This window comes from Choloepus didactylus, chromosome 10 (genome assembly GCF_015220235.1).
Source record: "Choloepus didactylus isolate mChoDid1 chromosome 10, mChoDid1.pri, whole genome shotgun sequence".
Taxonomy (NCBI): domain Eukaryota; kingdom Metazoa; phylum Chordata; class Mammalia; order Pilosa; family Megalonychidae; genus Choloepus; species Choloepus didactylus.
This window is the reverse complement of record NC_051316.1, coordinates 127,427,043-127,454,248: the sequence shown is the minus strand read 5'-3', so window position 1 is coordinate 127,454,248 and position 27,206 is coordinate 127,427,043. Positions and strand designations below refer to the sequence as shown.

The window sequence follows — 27,206 nt, the reverse complement described above, 5'->3', positions numbered from 1 at the left end:
GGCTGGGCAGGGCCTCACCCTCCAGCCCCCAGGAAGCCCAGCTGTTTCCACTGCCCCTAAATATAGGAGACACCTGTTGGGACACGTAATGCCACTGAATCTGCCCTTCTGGGGATCAAGCAAAAGATTAGCGGCACAGAGACGTTAACTGATATTTTCCTTTTGTACCTGATGAGCTCTAAGACTGTGAAGTGCTTTTCACATCTTGAGATTTAAGAACTTCAGATTTCATACTTATAAGCTCTGTGCTGAGACCCTACAGGGGGAAAATAAATCCTCTGGCTGGCTGGGGGCAGGGAGGAGAAAGAGGGGGAGGGTGCAGCCCTCACCCCTTGTCCCTGCCCTGGGGAGCAGCCCCCGCCCCTCCCTTCCTGCCCCCCATGCCCACAGGCCCCAGGACGGTGGCTCACCTTGGCTTTGAGGTAGGCAGAGCCCCGCTCACAGCGGATGCCCCCAGTGCAGTACATCAGCACCCTCTTCTCTCGGAAAAGCTCCAGATTTGTGTCAATGTAGCTTGGGAAGTAACTGAACTTCCTGATGTCTGGGGCCAAACAGCCCTGGAATCGTCCCTATGGAACAGGAGCGGCAGCAGAACTGTCAGAACATGCCCGGTGGGGACAGGGCTCCTCCCCACGTGAGGCGCACCTGCCTCAGCCAGCAGACACGCACTCCAACCTTTCAACTTCAAATCTAGAACTTCACAACAAGACTGGAGGGCTGGGGTCCCCTTCCCACAGAGTCGTCAAGGTCCAAAATCAGCAATAGGACAAGGGCAGACTCAAGGGAGCCAAAAACTCAATGACAGCCACGATGTTTCAATTCACATCTGCTTAGACTTTCTCACCAGTTTTCTCTGAAATGGCCAGCACTGGGCAGACACCCACATGGCAAGGCCATGGGGCACACCCACCTCCCCTTGGGAAGCACACTGTGTGGTTCCGCTGAGCTCAATTCTGTATCATACTTACTATTTTGCTTTCATAGAAGTTTCTGCAGTCCAGCAGGACAGTGTCGCTTTGTTCTTGATTGGCTTGAGATAAAAACCTTTCTACTTCTTTATGAAATTCACCTGGGGATAAATGGATGCCTAAAACCAAACGAAAAAATTATGTTTAAAAAAAAAAACAACAACAACAAACAAAAACCTAAACCTAATCACAACTGGCCTAGCCTGATGACTTACATGTTGTTTCTTTCCAAACAAACCTTTTCTCTTCATAAATTACTTTCATGCCTGAGAATATCACTATCTGATAGTCGTGATCACACAATTTAGTAATTCCAGATATCCTCAACCTTCCTCCACTCAAAATTAGCACCAGGCAATTTAGAAATAATGAAATAATGGAAGGGTTCTGCATCCTCGTACTAGGCCAGCCCCAGTAAGAGCCAGACACCCAGGCTCTAAGTTGCCACCTGGTGTGCTTGTCCACTGCATGGTCAAGGGTGGGCCAGGGAATGGCCACTGTTCTCATCACTGCACATGGAGGGAACAGGCAGGTGTGTCTTGACTAAAAGCTTTGTCGACTGTCCCATGCCAGGGCCAGCCCAAGTTCCAGGCTAAGGCTGAGGGAGCTGGGGTGCCTCTGGCAGTGGGAGACCACAGCGCATGGGCGGGTCCTGCAGACCTCAGTCACCGCTCAGGATGAACAGTGCCTCCATCTGCCCAGGGACTCCCAGCCACACCTGAACTGCTCAGAGCCCAGAAGGGGCTGGAAGCCCAGGGCACAGGGAGGTGACAAGGCTGAATTCTGTGCAAGCAATTGTGACATAATGACATGGTCACCAAAACAGTGAGTGAGAAGCGAGTTTCAAAGTGTGGTGAGAAGCACGGGGACTTGCCCAGCCACCTGCTTGCAGGAAGCCTCAGGAAGCACACCTGTCCCCACCACTGCAGCTCCTGTTTCTGCTCTGCTGGCCTTGAAGGCCTGCTGGACAGAAGCCCCGAAGCAGCTCAGCTCGAATGACAGCAGCACAGCACTGCCAGGAACCTGCTCTCTCCCCACCTCCGAACAACATTCCCAGGCCACAGAAGAGCTGCCACCTGCTAAGAGGGGAAAATGAAGCAAACCCAGCCCCTTTAGCCTTTGTCTCCTCGGGGATAAGGCTCTCTTCCCAGATGCTGGCAACTTACTCCCATTTCCCTCTGGCTTCACTCGGCCTTCTTTTAAATATTTACATATTAAAACACTAATGTGGAGTCCAACCAGACCTATGTGAGAAAGAAGAGAAAGAAAGAACTCAAACCAGAATCTCATCAAGTCTCTGGTTCTGAGCTAAATGGGAGCCAATGAGCCACACGTGTCCACAGAGCACAAGAGATGTGGCTGGTCCAAATTCAGGTGCTGTGATAAGGCAAGCTACATGCTGGATTTTGAAGATTTAGTATGAAAAAATGTAAAATATCCCATTAATAACTTTTCACATTGATTACAAATTGAAATAATATTTTGAATATTTTGAGTTAAATATATTATTAAAATTCATTTCACCTGTTTCCTTTTACTTTTTTAAATGTGGCTACCAGAGAACTTAAAATTACACACGTGGCTCACATGTTTCTGGGGGACGGCACTGCTTCAAATCCACCTCTCAATTTACAGAACCTGGTGAGCACAGGAGTGCACCAGATAGCCAGTGCGTAATGTGGATCCTGGGAAACCATGGGCCAAATGACCCAGTTCCTGCAGAAAATAAACTACAGGGAGGGCAAAAAGATGGAGAAGAATTTACAGGTGAAAAGAGACTTAAAGTGACATACAGCACTCCTCAATGAATGGCCTTTACTTGAATCCTAACGGAAAAAACTTTAAAAAAATTATGAGACAACTGGGAATTGAGAACACTGTTAGAGTGTTTTAGATGTGATGACGGTTTTGCAGTTATTTATTTTTTAAAAGAACCTTTATCTTTCAGAGCTGTCTACTAAAATACTTATAAATGAAATGACATGATGTCTGGGATTTCCTTCAAAATAACCCGGAATGCGAAGTGGCTGGGGGTACAGATGAGAGAAGCTGAATGTGAGCTGGCACCTGCTGCACCTGTGGGACAGGCACACAGGAGCCTGCAGTACTATTTTCTCTACTTTGCTTAGTGTTTGAGATCTTTTATAGTAAAAAGTAAGGGAAAAATCAACCCTGTACAACAAATGTCTTTCAACCATCTATGGTAACCGTGATACTGGGGAGAACATTCTAGTGCTCTTGCAAACAAACTGCTTAGGGGCTAAAAAGCCACTTGCTTCCTGTAGCAAAAAGCTTGTGTGCTCTATTCTTCTGAGGAAACTTTTACAAGTAATAATTACACGCTTCCCAAACTGCTATCTTTGGAAAGAGAAAGAACTTCTCACTAAACCACCACCCACAAAAATAACGAAGCCAGGTCACCCTATGGTGGTCTTCAACCACCACAGCACCCAAGACGAGAACTGGCTTCTGTGCTGATGACCCCGAGTACTGCTGCCCCCCAGCTGCTTCCAGGGTGGCTCCACCAAGACTTGCTGGTCAGCTTCTCCTTATTCCCCTCGGTTCTGTCCCCCAGAAGAAAAGCACGGCTCTTCTGACACAGGCGTACCAGGCTTCTTGTAGGAGAGCTGGCTCGGGCTGATCCCCAGGGGCACAATTTCTTCATACACACCAACTCGCAACTCTGGGAAACAGTGGGCGCCGCCTCTGCTGGTCTAGCCAGTGAGAAACAAACACTGATTAGCCTTCCTCTGCCCTCCCCAGGTGGAACACAAGTGCCCAAACTACAACCATGGGCTCTTCTGCAATAGCACAATACTTATATTCTTAAGAAACCTCAAATCAGGAATAGTGGCTTCTGTGAGAAAAGGGGGTGAGGGTCTAGAATGTCCCAAATCAGTCGATATGAATACATATTTATGGCATACCTACCACATGGGCAACATTAAATTGAAAAGGTGTTTCTAAGGTATAAGCGTTTAACTGTAAGACCAAAACGCCACTGAGCGATTCCCGCATGTGATCACACCCCAGCTTTTGTTTTGGAGTCGTGACCTTTCTTTCACTACCAAGGTGCTTCCACCACCTGAACCATCTATTGTGGCGAAGCATGAAGTCACTCAAACAAGGCAGCTCCACTGCAAAAGAAATAGCCTCGCTCCCTGCGCTGTGAATGTTAATGAAAAAACCTAGCAAACGCCTCAAACGGGCAGGAGGTTCCTCGAGGGAGCAAACGCGTCCGGCTGAGAGCTCCAGACTGGATAAGCTGTAAAGTCCTTCTCTTATAAGAAGGGGGCTAAGGTCCAGAGCAGGTGGCCCTGAGGAGGAACTGGGGCAGCATTCCAGGCATCTGGCCACTCTCCTTCCCTCGTGTGGCCTCCGGGCATGTCAGAGACAAGGTATTTATCTGGAACTGCTTTCTTTCTCACCACGAACCTCCTCTTCAATAACCCAGAGTGGGGAGAGACCCTGAGGCAGAAGCAGACAACTCTAGATGAATTTTATCTTCAACTCCTCTTACCTTAAAATCATCCTTACACAAATAATCCTTAAATAAGGGGCAGGAAAGCATGGCTTCCACATAGAGTCTGGTGGCCAATCTGCTTCCACCAACTGTCCCGTTGATTCCTTCTGTAGCGATTCGAACCTGAGATGCAAGATGGTGAGAGAAAGAAATGACACCCACTCGGAGCTAAGTCATCTTCCCGGGGCAGAACAGGCTCATGTGCGTCAACGAGTTTAAAGAGGAAAAGCCAAGTCTGCTGTGGACACCAAAGTGTGACCTGACAAAGACACTAGCATTTTCCTAAAGTGGCCCTGCCCATTGGGCCAGTACAGATGAGGTATTCAGTTCCTATGTGCTGAACAAGAGAATGAATGAAACTTCCAGAAAGCCCCATTTGCTGTGGAGCTCCATTTCTCCAATGGCCAAAGCAGTGAATTTCAAGCTCAGCCTAAATCATAGGCAGAAAAGAATCCTCTGCAGGTCAGCAGGGCTAGGATAAGATTCAGCTCTGCCACTTCCTTGTCATGTGGCGCTGAGAGGATGAACTTATTTTCTCTGAACCTCAGTTTCTTCATCTTGATAAAAAGGGGATAGCAGAGACCAGCAACAGTGAGAAAACCGCTGAGGAATTAATACCCAAACCCTAAAGCGTGGGAAGGCTATACGGTGTTTGGGGGAAAGCCCACCACTGAACCACTGAAAATCCTCCCCGAGGGTCCCAGAGGTGTGTGTTGGCTTTGGTCACCTGCACACCTGGAGCTTAGACCAGTGCCTGCCACACAGTAGGGTTTGAAACCTCCCTATTGGGTACATGAATGGCACCCACATGGTGGTGGTGGTGGTGTGGGGGCGGGGATCTCAGGCCCCTGCCTTCCTAAGCCAAGGCGGCTGTTTTCAGGTCTATAAAATCCTTGGGATCATCTTGAAAGGGAACTGAATGCTCTAGAAAAAAGTGCTAGAGAGAAAAGAGGCACTGTGTGGTTTCATGGCCCTCCCTGGAAAGAGGTAATTTCGCTCAAGGCCCTAAGCTGTTTCTACTCTTCACACAACAGTGACATCTACCAAGGCATCAGAATTTGACGACTGTAAACGGCTGCCCTTTTTCACCTAGAGAAGACTTCATTTGTGCCTGTGGTTTCAGTTCTTCAGGGTGTGAACATAGAGTGCGTGGGATTCACGTCACAAGCCAATGCCCGCTCACTGGTGGTGGCTAACTGGAGAGCCACGATGTCCACTCTGGATCCCATCAGGCTTCTCAAGACAGAGCTGCAGCCCAGGGACGCCTATCCTGGTGTATGAGGGGGGCAGGTGCCTATACCACATCCACAGCACAGGCTACTACACCACCATCCACCATCTTACATAGAACAAGAGCACTGAGCCGGGGTGAGGGTCAGGAAACCAGAAACAGTTTCTGGCGGTAACAGGCTATGACGAAGAGATCCACACTTCTATGCAACTATCTTCTGGGTAAGGCAGTAGAGCCGTTCCCATGTGATTTTAATCTCAGAGCCCCAAAAAAGACAATTACATTTAGCTCCCTACATTGCCAGGGGGGAACAACTGCAAAACTCGCTGGCTAGCCTTCCAACAGAACCACTGCCCAGAGGCTCCTTGGTGAGGACCTTGGGCTGCGAGGATGGGACAGCCATGCTGTCCAGCTCCTGGGACCAATAGAGACATGAGCTTCACATTGCAATCCAGAAAGCCTGGTTCTGTAATTCCTGCTTCACAGAAAAGGAAACAGAAGCTCAGAGAAGTCAAGTAACAGGGCACAGAGTAGGCAGGTGGCAGAGTTGGAATTCAAAACCAGATCCTTCCACTTCCAAATCGTGTCATTTTTTTCCTTTAAAGCAAAGCCTCCAGTGTGTTCCCCAAGATTCCTTGAGGCAATAGGAATGCACAGCAACAGGGATCAGAGACTTCTCTCCATAATGCCATGATTTTCAGGTTCGGCTCTTTCCCTTGCTAAATGCCATTTTCTACCAGTCTGCTGGCAGAAGACTCTCAGTAAACCAGCGGGAACTGCTGCAGCCTGGGAATACGACCTAAGGGCCGGCCCGGTGCTGCCACCCTGTGTTGGGGACCTGCACTGCTGGCTCACTTTGGCTGGGCCCAGGATAAAAACCTGCCCTAAACCGGCAAACAGACCGATTCCACAATTTGTATGTTCAGGTTTACTTGAGTATCCACCTTTAAGGTGGGCAGGTTCTCTGAACAGAGAAATGTATCATTCCACAAATGTTTACCTTTTTTTTTTTTTATTATGTGCCAGGAATCATGCCAGGAATTAGGGATATGTGGTTAAAAAAAACACAAGTTCTTCCCTCTCCGAGCTAACAGGCTAATGGAAGTCACACACATTAGGATAAAAACTACAAACAGACAAGTGCTATGAAAAATAACTATGAGACACTATGAGAGAGTGTGCTGGGAAAATGAATTTAGATTGCAGGTTACGAAAGGTCTCCGAGGAAGTGTCGTTAAAATTGAGAAATGAAGCTTAAGTAAAAATTAGACAGGGGAGAGAGAGTGGGTACAGGAGTTCCCTGAAGAAGGTTTGTATGTAAAAAGGCCCAAAGCCAGAAGAGAACTTGGTGGGTTCCCAAAACGGAAAGATCAGCTACCGGAGCGTAATGAGTGACGAATGGCAGCCGGTAAGCCAAGAAGGCAAGAAGGGGCCAGATCATGCAGGAACCTAAGGGCATGTGATGGGAGGGAAATTTTATTCCTCTCTCAAGATCATCTAAGAGATGCTGTGTGGAGCATGGATCAGACGGCAGGCAAGGACAGAACGGACAGTCTGGAAGCTACTGCAGGGGACTGGGGAAGAGGGGGGGCGGCTTGGTCTGAGGTGGTGGAAGTGGGGGAGAAGTGAATGGAGTCAAGGCATATTTCAGAGTGAGCAATGGCAGGACTTGGTGAAGAACCGATGAGGTAACAGTCACTGTGAGAAAACATGGTGCAGAAAACATCACTGAGTGAGCAACTGTCTAAGGAAATTAAAATCTGGGACATGTGTGGGAAAGATTTCATGTAAGATATTACAATGTCAGAGCCAGAGGGGATCTCAGAGGGAAGCTTTTTAAATTAAAAAAAAAAAAAAAATCATTGTGGTGAAAAATACACATAACATAAAATTCATTATTTTAACCACTTTGAAGTGTACAACTCAGTGGCATTAAGTACACTGACAATCTTGTGCAACCGTCACCACTCACTGGTTCCAAAACATTTTTGTCAGCCCAAACAGAAGTTCTGTACCCAGTCACTCCCCATTCCCTTTTCCCCTCCAGCTCCTGGCAACCCCGCATCTGCATTCTCTCTCTCCCTCGAAGGGTTTGCGTGGTCTGGGTAGGTCATACAAGTGGAGTCCTACAGCGCGTGGCCTTCTGTGCGCCTATGACTGGCTTCTTTCCCTCAGCACGTTTTCCAGGTTCACCCATGTTGTAGCATGTGCCAGTACTTCATTCCTTTACTTCACTTCCTTTTGATTTAAATTAAATACACATACACATAACACAAGCACGTGCATGTGTATGTATGTAATCACCAAGGACCATTTAGAAAAATAAAAAGAAAATAAAAACCATCCATAATCCTACCATGCAGAGATAATCATTAACATTTTGGCATCTATTACCTCCCTACCTTTACCACACACTAAAGGCACGCACAGTACACTTGTGGTTTTGTTACCAAAATGCATTTATTCTTTAATTGAACATTCCACAAATACGGACTAAGCCCTATCCTGGCACTGAGGATGCATCAATTAATCAAACAAAGTTCCTGTCCTTGTGAAGCTACGAGGGAGATAGATTATCAGAAAGTAAACAAAGGTCACACTTTCAGGAAGAGGGAGGGGACCTCTGGAGAAGAGCTGAGGAGGTGACACTTGGCGAGCTCGGAGGTGAGGGGCCAGCCAGGCCGAGGCTGGAGGAAAGCATCCCAGAGGGAGAGGGAATGGCCGATGCCAGCAGCCCAAGATAGTGAAAGGCTATGGCGTGTTCTGGGAAAACTAAGACCCCCTTGGAATCAGGCCTCCGGGTTCTGCCTGTGAAATGCTTCATCTGTTGTCAACATCTCCCCGGGCCTGGGGCCAGCAGAACACACCTCTCTGTGTCCCTAAAGTTTTCCTGGCACACAGCCACACCATTCTTGGATGTGCGTCCACGGCTGCTCCTGGAGATGCCAGCAGTGCTACGTATCCACAACACAGACCTCAGGGCCCGCAAAGCTGAAAATGCCTACTATCTGCCCCTTTACAGAAAGCGTGTGCTGACCCCCAGGGTAGGGGCTATATCATTATGGGGGTTCAGGAAAAGGGAAAACAGAGCCGAAAAGAGGCACTTTATGCCACTACATATTCCCACCAAACATTATTTATGGTGTTTAACATTCTACTTAAAGGCCCAGTGGGACTTCCTAATTCCTGAGACCCCAACAGCAAACCTTTCTGTGGGAGCCCGCGAAGGCCAGGGTAGGCGTTACCTTGCCTGTGAGGTGTAGCCACTGGCACAGAGCCATCTGCCAGGAGCAGAGCCCCTGGGGATCCTCCAGGTCGCAGTAGCAGTAAAACAGCAGCACCTCCCCTTCGCCACTGCGAAAAGAAAGCCAGAGGAAGGGAGCGCTGGCGTCACTGGCTCAAGGAATACAGATCCTACCGGAACCCAGGCACACAGAGGGAAGCCGTAGGAGCCACTCACAGCTGCCTCTGCTCCTGCTGCTCCCCCAAAATGAGCAGCAGTTCCTGCCTGTACTGGCTCTGGAGAAGACAGTGTCTGCACTGAACTTCTTACATTACAAAAAGTAGTTGACTTTCACCTCCTCATGTAATCCTCAGATCCAAGAGGCAGATATCAACGACCCTCTTTGCCCAGAGCAGGAAATCTGAGATAGTTCTGGCTTATCCTCTAACACAAGCCAGTCTCCGTTTGGAATCTCTCACCCACACAAAAAAGTTTCCCTTTCATTTTTTCATGACTTTCTCTTACTCAAGAGACAGGTTATCATCATCCCCATTTTACAGTTGAGGAAACTGAGGCGCCTTAGTTTGTTCATCTGTAAAGTTGGGGAACTGAAACAAACCACATTTCCCCAGTGTGTCCTGCAGCTGTTCTGCAAGGCCACGTGTTTGAGACCCTTGCAGACATCAGCTCCCTCTCTGAGGGTAAAGCGAAGGCCCTTTCATCTACTGAGGCTCCAAGAAGTCCTGCAGTCAAGAACTACTTGACCCAGTCCGTCCCAAGCTTAGTTGTCCAGAGTCATCTTTTTTCAATACCTGCTGGCATCCCCCAGAACTGGTGTTCCATAGACTCTTTTAGGGAATGCCACAGATTTAATTAAAGTCCTATCCAGCTCTGGAAACTATGACTCTTTCATCCAAATCAGCACCGTGCTTCAGAGCCTGGTCTCCTCCATGAAGCGCTCTTGCCCCACCCCACCTACTTTCCTTTCTCTGAATTCCTGGAACGAGTGATTTAAGTGATAATTATATAGCTGTCTTGTATCAAGTGTTATTTGTTTCACATGTCTCTCTCTGTTTCTCTAACTAGAAAGCAAATTCCTCACAGTAGGGGCCACAGGAAGGGACCCCTATGGACAGCACAAGAGCTCTTAGCATCATCATCCTCTAGAATTCACCCACATTTCCTGAGGTTGGCAGACCAGGCACTGTCATGCCAACTGCAGAAGTGAGGAAATGAAGGCACAGAGAACGTCAGTGACTAGCTCCAGCCTAGCTCCAAGTTCAGCTCTCTTCCTAACTTTCTTCTCCTCTTCTTCCTGATAAATAAGGGGGATTTGGCACTGAGGACGAGTGACAAAAACACATCAAAGTGGACTATTTCTGGTCACCAAATAGTTCAGGAATTGTTTGAAATCAGAAATCTGTCCTCTGGAATTCTGTAATATGATTTGGGGAGTTTTTCAAAGGCAGGATCTAAACATCTAATCCTATTACTCATTCTAAAAGTTAACATCCTTCCTAAAGCATATTCAGCTCAGAAAACTGCATTTGGTAATAAAAAACCTTTGCCTTTTTAGTAAGCAACTGGTCAGACAGGGATACTGAAATATATTCCAGGGACCCAGGCTCATTCCAGGGGCCCTCCTTGAGGACGAGGCCACCAAGTGGGCATCATATGTATTCCAGGGATGAAGCACTGGAAGCTGTGGTGCTATCTGCCAAATGCCATGAAAAATGACATTCTGTCAATAGTACCAGAAGAATCTTACTAGCAGAAAAATCACAATTTTCCCTTATATTTTTACATGTATTTTGTCTTGTGGAAAACTATAAGGAGAAGAAATTGAGCCACCTGTTCTTGTGTCAGTTCATTTGGGCAGATGGGCAGGTATGGGGTGCGGGGTATTACTTCTGTAATATTCCTGCCAAAGATGCATAACTCCAATCTAGTCTTGAAGAAATATCAGACAAAAGCAAGTTGAGGAATATTCTACAAAATAATTGACCTGTAATATTCAAAAGTGTTAAGGTCATGAAAGTTTAGAAAAATTGGGAAACTAAAACTACATGACAACTAAATGCAATGTAGCATTTTGAACTAGATCCTTTAGCTTTAAAGGAAATTATGGGGACATTTGGCAAAACCTGAATGGTAATAATGCATCAATGTTAATTTCCTGACTTTGATGGTTATATTGTAGATTTTATGTAGAATACCCTTGTTTTAACTTTTATTCTATGGTTCAAGAAAAAAAGTTCTTTGTACTACTATACATGCAACTTTTTTTTAAGTGTGAAATTATTTCAAAATAAAAAATAGAAATTTATGGGAGAAGATACTAATTTAAAGGAATTCTCTCCATTAATTTGTTTTACTTTTCTGCAATGAGGAAAGATGATGACTTTTGCAGCCAAACCCTACGTTTAGCTAGAAGGCTACCAGCATTCTCTTGGAATATACTCTGATGGCTCCTGGTACCCTTTTACAAGTGCTGACATAACCCAGACTAGAAGAACCACTAATATGCCTCTGGGCTGCCTCACTTCTCTTTGAAAAGAACACAATTTTCTGATCTTTACCTTTTCCCAGAGAAGTTAAGATCCCAAATATGTAAGATATCTTCCAAGAATGCCTGTGAACACTGCAGGCCACCTGTGTATATGCTACTGCACAGGCTGGCACAGGTGATGGTCTTCTATTGCACGCGCGCGTGTGTGTGTGCGCGCGCACATGGGCATGTGTTGCTTAGCTCAGGCCTGTAGAGAAATCTTGAATGATTAAGAGCCAGACAGAATGGGGGAGAGCACCGGAAGCACTGCCAGGCAATAGGCACGCAAAGTAGTGCCTCTGAGGGTGTGGTCACTGAGCCCCATCCCCTGGTATTTATATTTTAGGGTCACCCCCTCCTACACTGAACTAGAGTTGGTCTTGGAAAAGTTAAGTACGGACAGTTCTGGGTTCGGTTATGAATGTCTGGGCTTCTATCTGTCCTGGGGCTCTGTCTGTCTCTTGTCATGTGCTCTGGGGGAGGCAGCTACTGAGGACACTCGGGCAGCCAATGGAGAGGGATGGAGGCCTCTGGCCAGCAAGTGAGAAACCAAGACCTGCTGCCAACCACATGTGAGCTCGGCCACCAATTCTCCAGCCTGTCCAGCTCAGCGAGCAACCCCCAAGACCACGCAGGAAAGCTGCCTCTGGGTGCCTGGCCCGCAGAAACTGTGTGAAATAATGCCTCTTATTTTAAGCTTTTAAGTTTGGGATTGATTTGTCATACAGCTATAGCTAACTAGTACAGAGGGTGTGGCGCTAGCATTAGGATACAGGGAGGCAGAAGAGTAACAGTTGGAGGCTTATTAGCAAAAGCACAAACGTTTACCCCTCAGCATCCTACTTATGCTCATTCTGATGCTATTAAAGCAACAAGAAAAAGCCCAATTACACCCATTACACTGTTAGGCAGCTGGCTCTTTTGTCCGGCTTTTCACTCAGCATAAGGACTTGGCAGTTCATCCACACATATTCCTGAATATCAACAGTATCTTGTATGACTATACCACAGCTTGTTCTCCCGTCGATGTACAATTGCGGTTATTTCCAGTTTTATATTTTATGAATAAAGCTGCTGTGAGCATACCTACATAAAGCTTTCTATGGACATCTGTGTTTTATCCCTTGATTAAATGATTAAACACTCAGGAGCAGATCATGGGAAAGATACATGTTTAACTTTAAAAGAAACTGTCAAATACTTTTCCAAAGTGGTTGTACCATTTCACATTTCTACAAGCAATGGCCAAGAGCTCCCACCACTCCACCTCCTCAGCCTCGTTTGGTGGAGTCTGTCTTGCTCATTCTAGCCCTTTTAGTGGGTTGACAGTGGCACAGCACTGTGGCTGGAAAAGCCTTTTGAAAATGTCAAACCAAAAATATAGAATGAAAGTCTTACCTTCTCAGTTCATCAGGGTGAAAGCAGCTTATGTCAGGGAGCCAAGCAGACACTTTGTGGTTATGAGAGAAGGACTCTTCAGGAAGGTTCTTTGGGTCTGTGGATGTAAGACTCTTTGAGCGGCTTCCTGTCACAGCCAGCTGCTTTAAAATGGAAGCAGTCTGGCGACAAACTTCATCAGCATGTTGTGTTGCCACATGCCTATGGAAGACGGCCTGATCCTTGAATAGCTGCTCACAGCATTTCCACCATTTTCCTTTATACCCAACAGGAGGTGCTGGAACTTCCTTGGTTTTGATGAAAAGGGCAAACGCCTGCAATCACATTTCAAGTAGTGTCACTATTATTTTAAGGTTATGGCTAACGGAAGTCTTAGTGAAATCCTTTATCTTTACACCGGGGTTTCTAGTTTTATATCCTACTCATCACAGAAGACTTCCCTGAGGAACAGTTGGAAGCAAGTTGGTAAGCTTTAGAAGAGGTTAACAGAGAAGCAAAAGCTGGGCTTTCAGACATGGAGTTAAATAAGTCACAGTCCCCTTCAGGATACAAGCCCACCGGGGCACACTGGACTACATACATAACACAGTTGGCCCTTGTTGCTTTCAGCAGCCCACATACCAAAACCGGGATGACGAGGCCTGGCACCAGAGCACTCACACCGGCCTCCACAGCTTACCCTTCCCAGCTTCTCTCCCCTTCCTCCACACATGCCTGACACAGCCAGGCCAGGAACCTACCTGCTTTCTCACTCACGCTGGTCCCTCTGTGGAAAGCCCTACCCTAGCCTCCCTCTTCTACTGAATTGCTTTTAAACTGTCACAGTCCATCTTAGAGGCCACCTCTGATATGAAATACCAATCCTCCTACTAAACGTTGTTACCACTCCATCTGTTGGTCTTTACAAAAATTTCTATTTTTGTTTTTCCAATTCAAAAGATTCTGGAGTTGTAAATACTGGCTCTGCCATGGACTATCTGTATCTTTGAGAAGAGACACAGATCTTTCAAGGTCATTCAATCCCTTTGTGCCAAGTCTTCATCTGGAAAACCTAAGCCGTAAAGAATCACACAAGTGTTAAACAACACAATGTGATTTATGTCCTTCTCTAACCCTGGGATAACTGCACAGGGGCTGTGATGGTAGGAAGAAGGGAGGTGGGAGCTCATTGAAGCAAAGGAAGACCAGGCTGAGAAGGTAAATGAAAGTGACACCATGAAGAACCTTGTAGGGAAAGCAGATGGTATTCCTTCATGTGTGTCTCCCCATCACTGTTTTTGGCTTAATCTCCAACTACTTTCCTTCACCAGTCACCTTGGTTCAAAGAAGCCAGTCTACTCACCATACTCTTAATGATCTAAAACATCCCTGCCGCTACACCTTCGCTTACGCGAATCTTAGTGTCCCAAACACTCTTCCCTCTTTGCAAACCACCCAAATCTTATTTAAGTGAGAAGACCAAGTACCATAGCCAAAATCCTACAAGGATTCTTCTGAACTTGATAAGACTGTCTAAAGTTCACACAGTAGCTGTGGTGGTTTGAAGCTGTATGTACCCCAGAAAAGATGTTCTTAAACTTTATCCACTCCTGTGGGTGTGAACCCTTTGTAAGTAGGATCTTTTCATGAGGTTACTTAAGCTAAGGTATGACCCACCTCAATAAGGATAGGTCTTAAACCTATTAGTGGAGAGAAAGCCACAGGAAGCAAGAAGCTGAACATCAAGAGAGACCAGGAGAGGCTGCCATAAGCCTTGAAAGCAGACCTCGATCTGGACTTTCTTTTAGCGTCAAAACCATGAGCAACTAAATTCCCACTGTTTAACCCAACCCATTTCATGACAAGCCCAGAAAACTAAAACAGTAACTAAGTTGTGATGGCAACCTCTTAGTGTCCATCAAAATCCAATTTCCTTTCTTCCTGAGCAAACTACACTTCCCAGCCTTCTTTGCAATGGGGCTTGGCTGAGTACCAAGTATTTTCCAGTGGGATGTGAATAAGCCACACGTCCGGTTCTAGTCCACAGAAAGCTCCTGGGCATGCCGTGCTCCTCCAGGCTCTCTTCCTCTTCAGACCCACTGGGATGACAACTTTCAGGGAAACCTTGGAAACCATGTGCTGAGGACTGCAGAGGTGACATTAGCAGGGTCCCTGGAAACCTGTGTGTTGATAAGGATCCTCCCACCCCCAGGCCCAAATTCAGAAGTAAACTTCTAATGTGCTGAACTCATTACAGGTTTCGGTCGATTTATTACTGCTACTTGAGCAACCACAATGAATAACTGAGGAAATTCTCAACGAGGAAAGACTAAAGACTCACTATGCCCGAGATGAACACACACTTTAGAGCTTCCAGAAACAGAGTGAAAACAGCCCACTCTAACAGGCACAGTGAGCACCCAATAGGCATCTTTAAAACAAAGACTTTAATGGAACATCCTCAGCTCTTTTACTCTCACCCCCTACATCCAGTCCATCTGCTCCACTTCTCAAATATACCCAGAAGCTAAACACTTCCCGCCACCTCCCTCGGCCATCACTCTGTAACCCAAGCCACCAGCACCCCTTGCCTGGTTTATTGCAATAGCTTCCTCACCTCCCTCTTTCCATTCTCATTCCCATTGTTTATTCTCCACTCAGCCAAAATGGTTCTTAAAACAAAAAGCAGATGATGTCATTCCCCTGCTGAAAATCCTCCAAAGGCACATCTTGACCTCTGAGAAAAACAAAGTCCTTATCCTGGCCTAAAGGCCCTCTGTAATATGCCGATACCCTCTGACCTCAGCTCTGACCACTCTAGGCTGTAGGTTTTTGCTCCATCATGACATGTGGGCTTCCATGCCATGGCCTGAGCCTGGGACACTCTTCCTCCAGTTATCTGCAGGGCTCGCTCATTCCCTGTCCTCAAATGTCACCTGTCCATAGGTCTTTTCCTGACCCCCTCCATAAGAGAGCAACTGAAATCCCCTTAACGTATTTTATTTTTCTCTATAACTTATCACTATATATCACATAATTATTTATTTGTTAATTAATTGTGTAACCTCTCTATAAGGACAGGGATTTTCCCTGTCCACTTTTTCCCACTGTTTTATCCCCAGAGTATACAATAGTGCCTGGCATATAATAAGTAGTCAATAAATGTTTAAGGACTTAATTAATGAAGATAATCCAGAAATAGAACTCAGCAAACTTCAAGAGTTTGCTACATGTTAAAGTAGTGTTCTAAGTCAGTGAGAAAAATAACTGACGTTGACATTATAAGGAACTATTTGTGGGGAAAAATAAAGTTCAAACTTCACTTCATAGGTTATATATCAAAGTTAATATGAGATAGTTATAATTTAAATGTAAAAAATGAAGCAACTAAAACACTCAGAAAATGCAGGTTTATTTGGTCTTGGGATGGAGGACTTTCTAAACAAAAACATAAATGGGGGAAACAGCTACTGAAAACTTCTCTCCAGAGATTCAATGGAAAAAAAAAGGACAATTCTGAATTGTTTGAAACTCTAGAAGAGGATATACACTGGAGACAAACCCTGCAGATGCTGAATTGAAGAAAAGAGAAGAATATCAGGTAGGATCTTCCATCCTGGACCAGCAGCTCCTCTCCCCTCCTCCTCAGTGTGGGAAAGGCACAGAATCAGCAGACAGGACCCCTCCCACCACAGAAACAGACTACAAAATCTCTCTCACAGCAGTGAGACGTACCCCCACCACTTGAAGACCCAGGGGACAGGGGCAGACATCTCAAGGTCCAGGTCAGTGAGGTACAAAGAGACCAGGAAAACATGGACAGAGACTGTGTTTCCAGTCCTGGATCTGAAAGGCTTGAGGGAAGCAGCAGCCAGTGGCCGTTTCTTTGCCTTGGGAATGGCTGGAGTACTGGGGCAGCTGAGGGAGTCCTCTGCCACAGGTGTAGCCCCCACATCAGCCAGATTTTGGCAAGCAAAGTGAGGGCATAGGAATCCCGCAGTTTCAGCTCACCTGTGTAGACACAGCCTGTGCTCAGAGGCAAAGCAACCTCTGAGGACGATTAAGTTACCGGACAGTGCCATGTGATAGTCCAGAATGTGCAAGGGAATTGAAAAACTTTTAAAAAGATGCTTCAGACCCTTTCTTAGGATGACAGGAGCTGACCTACATGCCCTGTACAGAAACCCAGCCCTATTTTGGCTGAGAAATACAGACAACCCAACTGTTAAAGCAGGGCTCTAAAACAAACCCGGGTTTTGCTGGCTGGCAGAAAGCAGAGCACCACTGGAAGCCAGCATCTATACTACCACAGACAGTGAACTTGCTGGCGTGCCCAGTGCCTACCTACCATCCCTGTGGCAGGCCACTGTGGGCACACAATTTTTGGGGAAAGACTGGGGGGAGGTAGAGCCAATCTGACAACTGGCCAGCAAGAGAAACAAAGAAAAGATACAGATCAAAGACAACCAATAAGAAAACCCTAAAAAAAAAAAAGACAGAAAACAACCTCCAGAATAAACTAATCAAGAAAATCAGATGCCTAGACAGTGAAAAATCACAAGCCCCACCAGGGAACACAAAGATGTGGCCCAGTAAAAAAAAAAAAGACAAACACCTCTACCAAGATTCTGGAGTTGAAACAACTAATTAAAGATCTTCAAACAACTCTTCTAAGTCAAATCAATGAGCTGAAAGAAAAAATGACAAGAGAGATGAAGGATATAAAGAAGACACTGGGAGACCATACGGAAGAATTCATAAACTTGAAAAAACAAATGGCAGAAATTATGGGAATAAAAAGCACAATAGAAGAGATGAAAAACACAACGGAGACATACAACAGCAGACTTGGAGAGGCAGAAGAAAGAATCAGTGAACTAGAAGACAGGACATCTGAAATTCTACACACAAAAAAACAGACAAGGAAAAGAATGGAAAAATATGAGCAGAGTCTCAGGGAACTGAATGACAACATGAAGTACACGAACATACATGTTATAGGTGTCCCAGAAGGAGAAGAGAAGGGAAAGGGGGCAGAAAGAATAATGGAGGAAATACCAAAGAAAAATTCCCAACTCTTATGAAAGACATAAATTTAGAAGTCCAAGAAGCATAGCATACCCCAAACAGAAATGATCCAACCAGACCTACCCCAAGACACTTACTAATCAGATTTCCAAATGTCAAAGACAAAGAGAGAATTCTGAAAGCAGCAAGAGAAAAGCAATCATAAGGGAAGCGGGATAAGACTAACTTCAGATCTCTCAGCAGCAACCATGGAGGAGAGAAGGCAGTGGTATGATATATTCAAGATACTGAAAGAGAAAAACTATGAACCAAGAATCCTATATCCAGCAAAACTGTCCTTCAAAAATGAGGGAGAGTTTAAAATATTTGCAGATAAACAGATAGTGAAAGAGTTCATGAACAGGAGACCTCTTCTACAAGAAATACCAATAGGAGTGCTACCGACAGACAGAAAAAGACAGGACCGAGAGGTCTGGAGAAGACTGTAGAAATGAAGATATCAGGAGACAGAAAGAGGGTATAGATGACTGATTGTACAGATCCAGAAATGGATGGCACAATGCTGTGTGATGGTAGCACAATACGGTAAGTACACTGAACAAAGATTACTGTAAGTATGGTAGAAAGAGGAAGGGTAGGGGCATGTATGATACCAGAAGGAAAGAAAGATAAAGACTGGGGCCGTATAACTAATGAACCTAGAGTGGTCAGTGGTTGTGCTTAAATGTACAAATATAAGAATGTTTTTACGTGAGGGAGAATGAATGAATGTCAACTTTGCAAGGTGTTGAACAAAGGATGGTACTGGGGAAAAAACACAATCAATGCAAACCAGAGCCTACAGTTAACAGTAACACTGTAATATGCTTCCATTAATTGTAACAAAGGCAATATACCAAAGCTAAAATGTCTATGAGAGGGAGATATAAGGGAGAGGTATGGGACTCTTGGCACTGGTGGTGTTATCTGAACTTTTTATTGTATTTTATTGTACTTTATTTTATTTTTTTAGTTGACATTGTTTTTTCTTTTTTCTCCTCTTCCTCTTTCTTTGAGGATGCAATGGAAATGTCTTCATACAGACTGTGGTGGTGAATGCATAACTATGTGATTATACCAGGAAGAGTGTTTTAAAACTTCAACTCCTGTGTGAAACCAAAGGAAGAGATGTTTGTTTCATGTAAAATCTCTATTTTCTGTAGCACACTATATCATTGAACTTGTATGGTCAGTTTATTCAAACAACATAATTACATGGAAGCTTGAATAAGGATGAGATCCAGTTGGCTTGCACAGGTTAGTGTGAAGCCCCAGAGTAGTTTGGGCAGAGAATAAAAATGTATTTGCAAAAGCCCCTTTGAGGGACTGGGGGAAAATATGGAAATATTAAACTTCTCTACCTGGGGAATTACTGATATTCTCACAAGCATTGGGGGCTACCAATTTAGAAGGCCAAGCCCTAGATCTTGGGGCTTGCCCTTATGAAGTTTGTTACTGCAAAGAAGAGGCTAAGTTTATAATTGTGCCTAAGAGTCACTCCCAGAGAACCTTTTTGTTGCTCAGATATGACCTCTCTCCCTAAGCCAACTCTGCAGGTAAACTCACTGCCTTCCTCCCTACAAGGGACATGACTCCCAGGGGTGTAAATCTTCCTGGCAATGTGGGACATGACTCACGGGGATAAGCCTGGCCCTGGCATTGTGGGAGTGAGAAAGTCTTCTTGGGCCAAAGGGGGGAAGAGAAATGAAACAAAATAAAGTTTCAGTGGCTGAGAGATCTCAAACAGAGTTGAGAGGTCATTCTAGAGGTTATTCTTATGCATTATACAGCTATCCCTTTTTAGTTTTTAGTGTCTTGGAATAGCCAGAAGTACCTGAAACTGTTGAACTGCAACCCAGTAGCCTTTATTCTTGAAGACAATTGTATAACTATGTAGCTTACACTGTGTGACCATGTGATTGTGAAAACTTTGTGGCTCCCACTCCCTTTATCCAGTGTATGGATAGATGAGTAGAAAAAAAGTGAATAATAAGGAGGGATAGGGAGTATGGGATGTTTTGGGTGTTCTTTTTTACTTCAACTTTAATTCTTATTCTTTTTCATGTATGGTAATGAACAGGTTCAAAAATGGATTGTGGTGATGAATGCACAAGTATGTAATGGTACTGTGAACAACTGATTGTACACCATGGACATGGTATGTGAATCTATCTCAAAAAAACTGAATTTAAAAAAATTTTTATATCCTTGATCTCTGTTTCTAGGAATCAACCTACAGGAATATAATTAGATCTGAACAATGATACACGCTAATAAGTTCAATCCTTCATTATATTTGATGGCAAAAAACTGGTAATAAAGAAATGAGGCACATTAATATGGACCATGCTCTCTGCAACCCTTTATAACTAGTATTTCCAAAATAACTGACATGAGAATATAATATGGTATTAAATGAAAAAAAGTACGATATAAAACCATAAACCTTGTATTAATTTCACCTTTGTTCAAAAGAAAAACATTGGAAGGAGAAGCCACCTAACAGAGTGATTAATTTTAAATGCATAGATTGTGCAGCCAGACTAAATTCAAATCCCAGCTCCTGAGCAAGTGGCTTAACCTCTGTGGCTCATTCTCTTCATCTGTTACCTGAGGATAATACAATCTACCATGCAGGGTAGTTATGAAGTATAAATGAGTTAATGTTTACGAAAAGAGTACAGAATAGTACCTAGCACATGATAAATGCTATATAAATGCTAGCCATTATTACATCAAAATATTAACAGTGGTTCTTTCTGGATGGTGGGATAACAGGCAATTTAAATTTTTCTGTATACACAAATAATACCTTTATGTATTTAAAAAATACAAGCATGTAGTATATTCTTAATCAGAAAGACAGTAAAACTTTAAAAACTCTCCTTAACTAGAAAAAAATTTGCCGCATTTATTATAGGAAAAGTTCTAATAAATGAACAGGTAAGAGACAAAAACAGATGTATCACAGCAAAATAAAAATATATGAAAATTTTCATGACACTTTTTTCTCCTACCAAGCTAAGGTTTTAAAAAATGTTTTATTCAGTCATGGGGAAAAATCAAATGGGTAATTTCTTTTACTACCAATGGGGGTATACACTGATACTCTTTCTGGAATGCTATTTAACACAAGGTATCAGTATCAAGAGTTGCAACAATATTTATGTGCTTTAACCCTTTTTAGGAACCATTCTTAAGGAAAGCATCTGAATTTCAGGCAAATATTAGTAAAACATTACAAACATCATGTCATTTTCAAAAAGGAAATAGTCAAGTAAACTATGGTATATACTTACCATGGAATATTATTAAGCAGCCAATTTTAAACTACATGGGAAAATACTTATGATATAATATTAAGTGAAAAAACTGGATAAAATTTGTTAATACAATGCAATCTCAACCACATTAAAAAGCACACTGAAAAAGGACTGGAAAGAAATGTACCAAAATGTTTGTATTTTTTTTTTTGGAAAGTAATTTTTATTGTTTTTCTAAAAACGATTCATGCTTATCGTAAACAAAAGGAGAAAATCATGGATGTGCCAATTTTCTCTTAATCAGTTCCCAAGTGATGGGCAATTTCTATTGCTTCCAATTTTTGCAATTATAAGCAATGCTGTATAAGCATTCTGTGCATACCTCTTTCTGTACTTTATCTCCTTAGTACAGTATCTAAAAGAGAGACTGGTGGGTCAAAAAGCATGAAATTTTAAACTATGATAAATAGTGACTGTCTTTCAGAAAAAAATTGCTCCAATTTAAACTCTCACCCAAAATCCATGAGGGTGCCATTTTATCCACAGGTTCACTGAGATCTGGCAATATTTGTTTTAATTTTTTTAGTTAATATTTTTAAAATTGGCTCAAATGAAAGGCAAAACAATTGCTATCTTGTCTTTATTTGCATGTCTTCTATCAGCAATAAAAAAGAATTTTTTTAATTTAATCTATTTCTTTTCTGACTTGCCAGTTCATGTCTTTTACATATTTTTCTTTTTTGCACTTATCTTTTTACTGATTTGTAAGTGGTTTTGTAACCTCTTGTTGATCACAGTTATTACAAATATTTTTTCCAGCTTGTAGGCTGTCTTTCAACCTTGTTAATGGTGTTTTGATGTATAAATATTAAATGTGATATGTGGTTATCAGCCTCTCAAGGTTCTCTCCCAGCCTAATGGGAGGTGGTACTGATACTTTTAGGTTTTCAACAGCTCTGAAGACCTATGGAAAGCAGCCAAAAGCGGCTATCTGGAAGCATCGCTGGTCGGCCCTCCTCAATCTCCTGGTTGACTGTGTCTGGGCTGCCTTGGGCTAAAGCAGAGAGGCTGGGGTAGCCTGAAATCACCAGAGGATATGTTTTAGTCCTCCAAAAAGTAAATGATACTTTAGGATAGACAAAAAAAAAAAAAAAAAAAAAAAAAGAAGGTGTTAGTGTATGTCAACTTAAGTGCTTCTTTGTATTAAATGTTCAATTTCATATTCTGTCCTCTCAAAGCTGGTGCTCGGAAATCACTCTAACAAGTAACAGGCTGGGCATTTTCACAGGCTATTTCAATTGAAATCACTGTGCACTGATAATTACAGGATTATTATAGGATTATTAGGTTATACATAAACGTAAGACTATGCATCCAAGGCCTCATTTTCAATTGAGGCCTTATGCATTCACGGTCCTTAAAGAAATGTTATATGAAATCTGTATTTCCTTCTTTCTTCCTCTGCTCCCCTTCCTTTTGCAAAATGCCAACAGGCAGGCCTGAGAGGTAGGGCAGGCCATGGCCTGGCATGGTCTTTTAAGGCCCTGTGAGCAAGGCCTTTGGGATCCAGCAGTAGTCCCGGCCCACGTGAGGTCTGCCAGGGAGAGGAAGGCAGAGGCAGGAAGGCAGCTCAGAGACAGGAAAATGTCTGCATACAGGGGAATAGGCAAATGAGTAAATATCCTGGGATAATGGGAGTCAGGCTTATACTAACAAAGAGGAAAGTTGTAAAGATGTAAAGGGGGAAGTTAGAATCAACCTTGAGATGTTGGAAAGAACTAAAGGGACTGGTGTGAACTCATGGTGTATTCATACAGATACAGAAATCAGTATCAATGCACGTGTGTCATCTGCATTCCCTAGCTCTGTCCACTGTGGCCTGGGAGGAGCAACACACTAGTAGAAATAACCACACCTAGACCCCTGGTCTCAGTTTTTGACAATCTCCCTAAAAAGAACCAGAAATATCCTATTCCAGGGATGGGGCAGGGAAAACTCAAGATGAGTCTGGAACATCCAGTTGAGTAAGGAGGTTAAGAAAATGCTCAAAGAATAACAGTCAAAAGGACACAAATACTCAAACGCAATCCACGACCCTGGACTGAACCCAACAGTGGAGGAGAAAAGGCCCAAAAGGACACTGCTGGGACTTAACGAAAAAACTGGAATATAGACTGAAAGCTTTATATCAATGTTAAACTTCTTGAACTTGATAACTGCACTTAAGCTGGTTACTTAAGTGAATATCCTTGTTCTTAGAAAATGCACATGGTAGTATTAGGTGTTCAAGGAGCATGATGTATGCAACCTGCTCTCAAATGTGAAAGACAGACAAACAGGTAGATGGACAGAAAGAATGACACAGCAAAGGTAGCAAAATGTTAAAACTGGCAGATCTTGGTATCTGGGGGAAGGGGAATATTGGAAGTTATATGAGTTTTGTATTATTTTTGCAGTTATCCTGTAAGTATGAAATTATTTCAAAATAAAGAGTTTTAAAAAAAAGTACGCAAATATAAGCTTCAAGGGGCTACCAGTGAAATCTGAGATGACTTACATTTCAAAACAAATAATAATAGTAACAGATTATAACTCATTGAAAAAAATGGAAATCCTTGAGCATACTGATACAAATAGGGAGAAGAGAACATTCTTCCTTACAACAGAATGCCAAGTAATACATGTAGTAGGAATGAAGGAATTAGGAAATCACCAGTTAGCAACCATCATGGTAATAATTCAGTGACAAAACATCAACGGGTCTAAAACTAGTAAGTGAAAGTTAGATGAGGAACAGGATATTTACACAGTCTCAAAGTATCCCCTTCCCCCCAAATACTGACAAATTACAAGGGAAAAAAATAACAACTTTATAATGGAGAAATCTGACAGACACTCCCTTAACCAAATAACCAAAATCAACATCCCTGAGTAATGGGACCAATGGCCGCTGGGAACCACTGGGTAGAATGCAGCCAGATGAGCACAGCGAGATGAAGACAGCACTTCCTCTGGGAAAGTTTTGCTAATAAAAGCATGAACTGAATCTAATCACAGGAACTATGAATCAAAATTAAACAGAAGGAAATGCTACAAAATAACTCACCTGTAATGTTCAAAAATGCCCTGGTTGTGATTTCAGGGAAAAACTGAGAAGGTGTTCCAGCTTAACAAGACAAAAGGGACGTAACAACTAACATAATATGTGGACTGGGTCAATGAAGGATATTTGGGACAACTGGGGAAGCATGAATGGAGTTTCTGAGCAAAGCGAAGATGGAGTTCTCCATACAATTTTTGCAATGTTTCTGTAAGTTTGAAATTATTGCAAAATAGTATTTTTTAAAAACCCTTTTGTACTCTCTGGGTTTTGTACACAAGGTAATCTGTGTGAGCTGAGGGTGGAGGGGAGGTGGATAGGAAGTTAGAAGCTGAGATGTCTAGTCTTCATTGACATGGCACCAATAAAAGACAGCTTTGCACGAGAGACTCTAATTGAGAGTTAAGAGTGAACAAAGGATTATAGTTACTGAATCATCATATAGATGCTTTCCTACTTTCTAGTATATTGTAGACTAGCCAAAAGTAAATACCTGAAACTACTGAAACCCACTGAACTGTAACACAGAAGTCTTGTTCTTTGATGATGACGCTTTATTATGTAACTATACAATCTTTACCTTGTAACTGTAAAGTGTCATAACTCGTTTGTACCCCATTTGTACCCCCTAATCTTGTTTTACAACTTTGAAGTCTTGTGATCACATAGACAGCCGCTTAATGTTTATTAATGAAGGAACTTGAGCCAGCTCAGAACTAACCCACCCCAATTTCCAGGCTATCTTTAAAGACAAAGTTAGTTCTAACCAGAATTGGCCCGTCTTGACATACGCAGTAACTTAAACCTTAACCTACAGGTGACTTAGACCTCATTATAATACTAAATTTAAAATTCATTAAATATACGAATATTTAAAATATATGAAATTTAAAATTCATTATAATACTAAAATTCATGCTCATCATGTTAAAGCCATTTTCTTCATACATTTGGTGAGTAAGCATTTAATCAATCTGTGCATGCTTAATAATTAGGCTATCTCTAATTCTGTCATCTCGAGCCATTACACTTATTAGCCTGAACCTACCTGTCTCTGAATACTATAAAACTCTCAGGGGTACTGCAGTCTGGGGAGACAGATCTGAGGCTGATACACCTCCTGCTCTCCCTGCTTTGAACTTTGCAATAAAAGCTCTTTCTCACTTTGAAACCCTGGTGTCATAGACTGGCTTTTACATGCATCAGGCAGTGAGTCTGGCCTGGTAAGAAACTATGTCAATTTTCTCAGTCATTTTCCTTCCTGTGAGCCTCAGATTTTCCACTATCCAGAAGTGGGGGTTTCTGTCAATGGTCTCTTAAAAGAGGTTAAATGGCACCGAGAGCAGCATCAACCCTACTTACCCCCTTACAGCCAGTCCCCGCTGCCTCAATAAGCCTGCAGAAGTCGGACACCTCTCCTGCAGGCTGTCTGCTGTCCTTATGACCAGGAATCCTGGGATCCCTCCAAAAACCCTGGGTGGAACCCAGGCCATCGTCCAGATCCTCCCGCCTCAAGGACTTGTGTACCTTTCCAGGGCCGCTCCTTGCCTATTGCTCTCCTTTGCTGGGCAGTGAGTTAATGTTACTGACCAGTGTCCCTGACTGGGCCTTGACCTGAACACGTCTGTGGCTCATATAGTCTCACTGGCCCTCTACTTCCTGGGGGGCCAACTTGCTGAGAAACTTCTAGATGTACCTGCATATCAACACACATGGCAGCAGACTACATACATGAGCATCAAACAGCAACAGCAATTTTACCTTTTTCTTTGCAAATGAGTATTTCTTCTTTGTATTGCCATCTAACTCTGCTTTGAGGCTGCTACTGGGATTGATATAAGTTGTGTCTTTTAAATCCAGGTCTGCAAATCTTAAAACACCAGGTTCCAGGCCATCTCCTTGGTCTGGTGAAGTGGAAGAAGGCATCTGGCTTGGTTGTAGTAGTGGAGCAGAGATCCCTTTTTCCGCTGGCTACCTCCTAGGATGTAAGCAAGGAAGAAACAGCAAGGTCCAAGTCTTTGCTAACTTCCGAAAGTCAACAATCACGCACGGGAGCATGGGCCCTGCAGCCAAGCTACCCATTTCATTTGCTTGATCATTAGATAAACCCCTGCTTTGTGCCAGGACTGTTTTAAACACAGGGGATAAGGTGAATGAAACAGAGAAAGTCTCTGCCTTCTTGGAGTTTACAAGGTAAACAAAATGAATAAACCAATAACAAAATGTCAGGAGGTGAAAAGGGGTATGAAGAAAAAAAAGCAGGGTAGGGAGACGGAGAGGGATGCAGTGGCACTTTAAACAGAGTAGGAAAAGCCCCTCTGAGGCAGTAGCACTTGAGCAGAATCCTGAATTAGGGGCCAATTCATATGCAAATATTTAGGGTAAATACTACCAGAAAAGTACCAGGTTCAACCAAAACCAACCAAGCTATATGCTAGTATGTTTAGTTTTGAACTCTTTTGTTCTTTTTTGTCCCCTAATTTTTGAGCTGTGCAAATTCCCTTCCTTAGAAGAAATAACTACTAAGAGAATCCCATTATAATGAGCCAGAATAACATGAAAATTGCTATGGTGGCCAAATCTGTCAAAATGGACACAAAACAAAAAGTGTACTTCGTTCATTCTTTTATATAGCAAATGTCAAAGGTGAAAAGCACTGAGAGGCCCTGTGAAGCAGTAGAGAAAGCACCGCTGTTGCAACTATGTAAACTTGGACAAACTAACTTACCTGAGTTTGAATTCCTTAATCTGTAAAATGGGGTGACAGTTTTTACCTTCCAGAGCTGTAGTGAGGACTGGAAAGGAATATGAAAAGTTTCTGACACACACACTAGGGTTCAGTGAGTGGTAATATTACTAATATTTCAACTCAATTTAATGCCCTATTTAAAATTTAATCTTTTAAA

General features: G+C 43.3%; 1 protein-coding gene across 2 annotated transcripts in view; it reads right to left on the bottom strand.

Moving 5' to 3' along the window:
- Positions 1 to 27,206, bottom strand: part of TSTD2 (thiosulfate sulfurtransferase like domain containing 2) — a 36,400-nt gene that overhangs the window by 4,150 nt on the left and 5,044 nt on the right. For both annotated transcript variants that reach the window (XM_037850953.1, XM_037850952.1), the window contains exons 2-8: positions 26,062 to 26,278; positions 12,892 to 13,205; positions 8,968 to 9,076; positions 4,489 to 4,614; positions 3,577 to 3,682; positions 969 to 1,087; positions 411 to 569 (exon numbers count right to left, since the gene is read on the bottom strand). In XM_037850953.1, coding sequence (XP_037706881.1) covers positions 411 to 569; positions 969 to 1,087; positions 3,577 to 3,682; positions 4,489 to 4,614; positions 8,968 to 9,076; positions 12,892 to 13,205; positions 26,062 to 26,226 — 1,098 coding nt within the window. In that variant the 5' untranslated portion in view covers positions 26,227 to 26,278. The remainder of the gene's footprint in view (positions 1 to 410; positions 570 to 968; positions 1,088 to 3,576; positions 3,683 to 4,488; positions 4,615 to 8,967; positions 9,077 to 12,891; positions 13,206 to 26,061; positions 26,279 to 27,206) is intronic.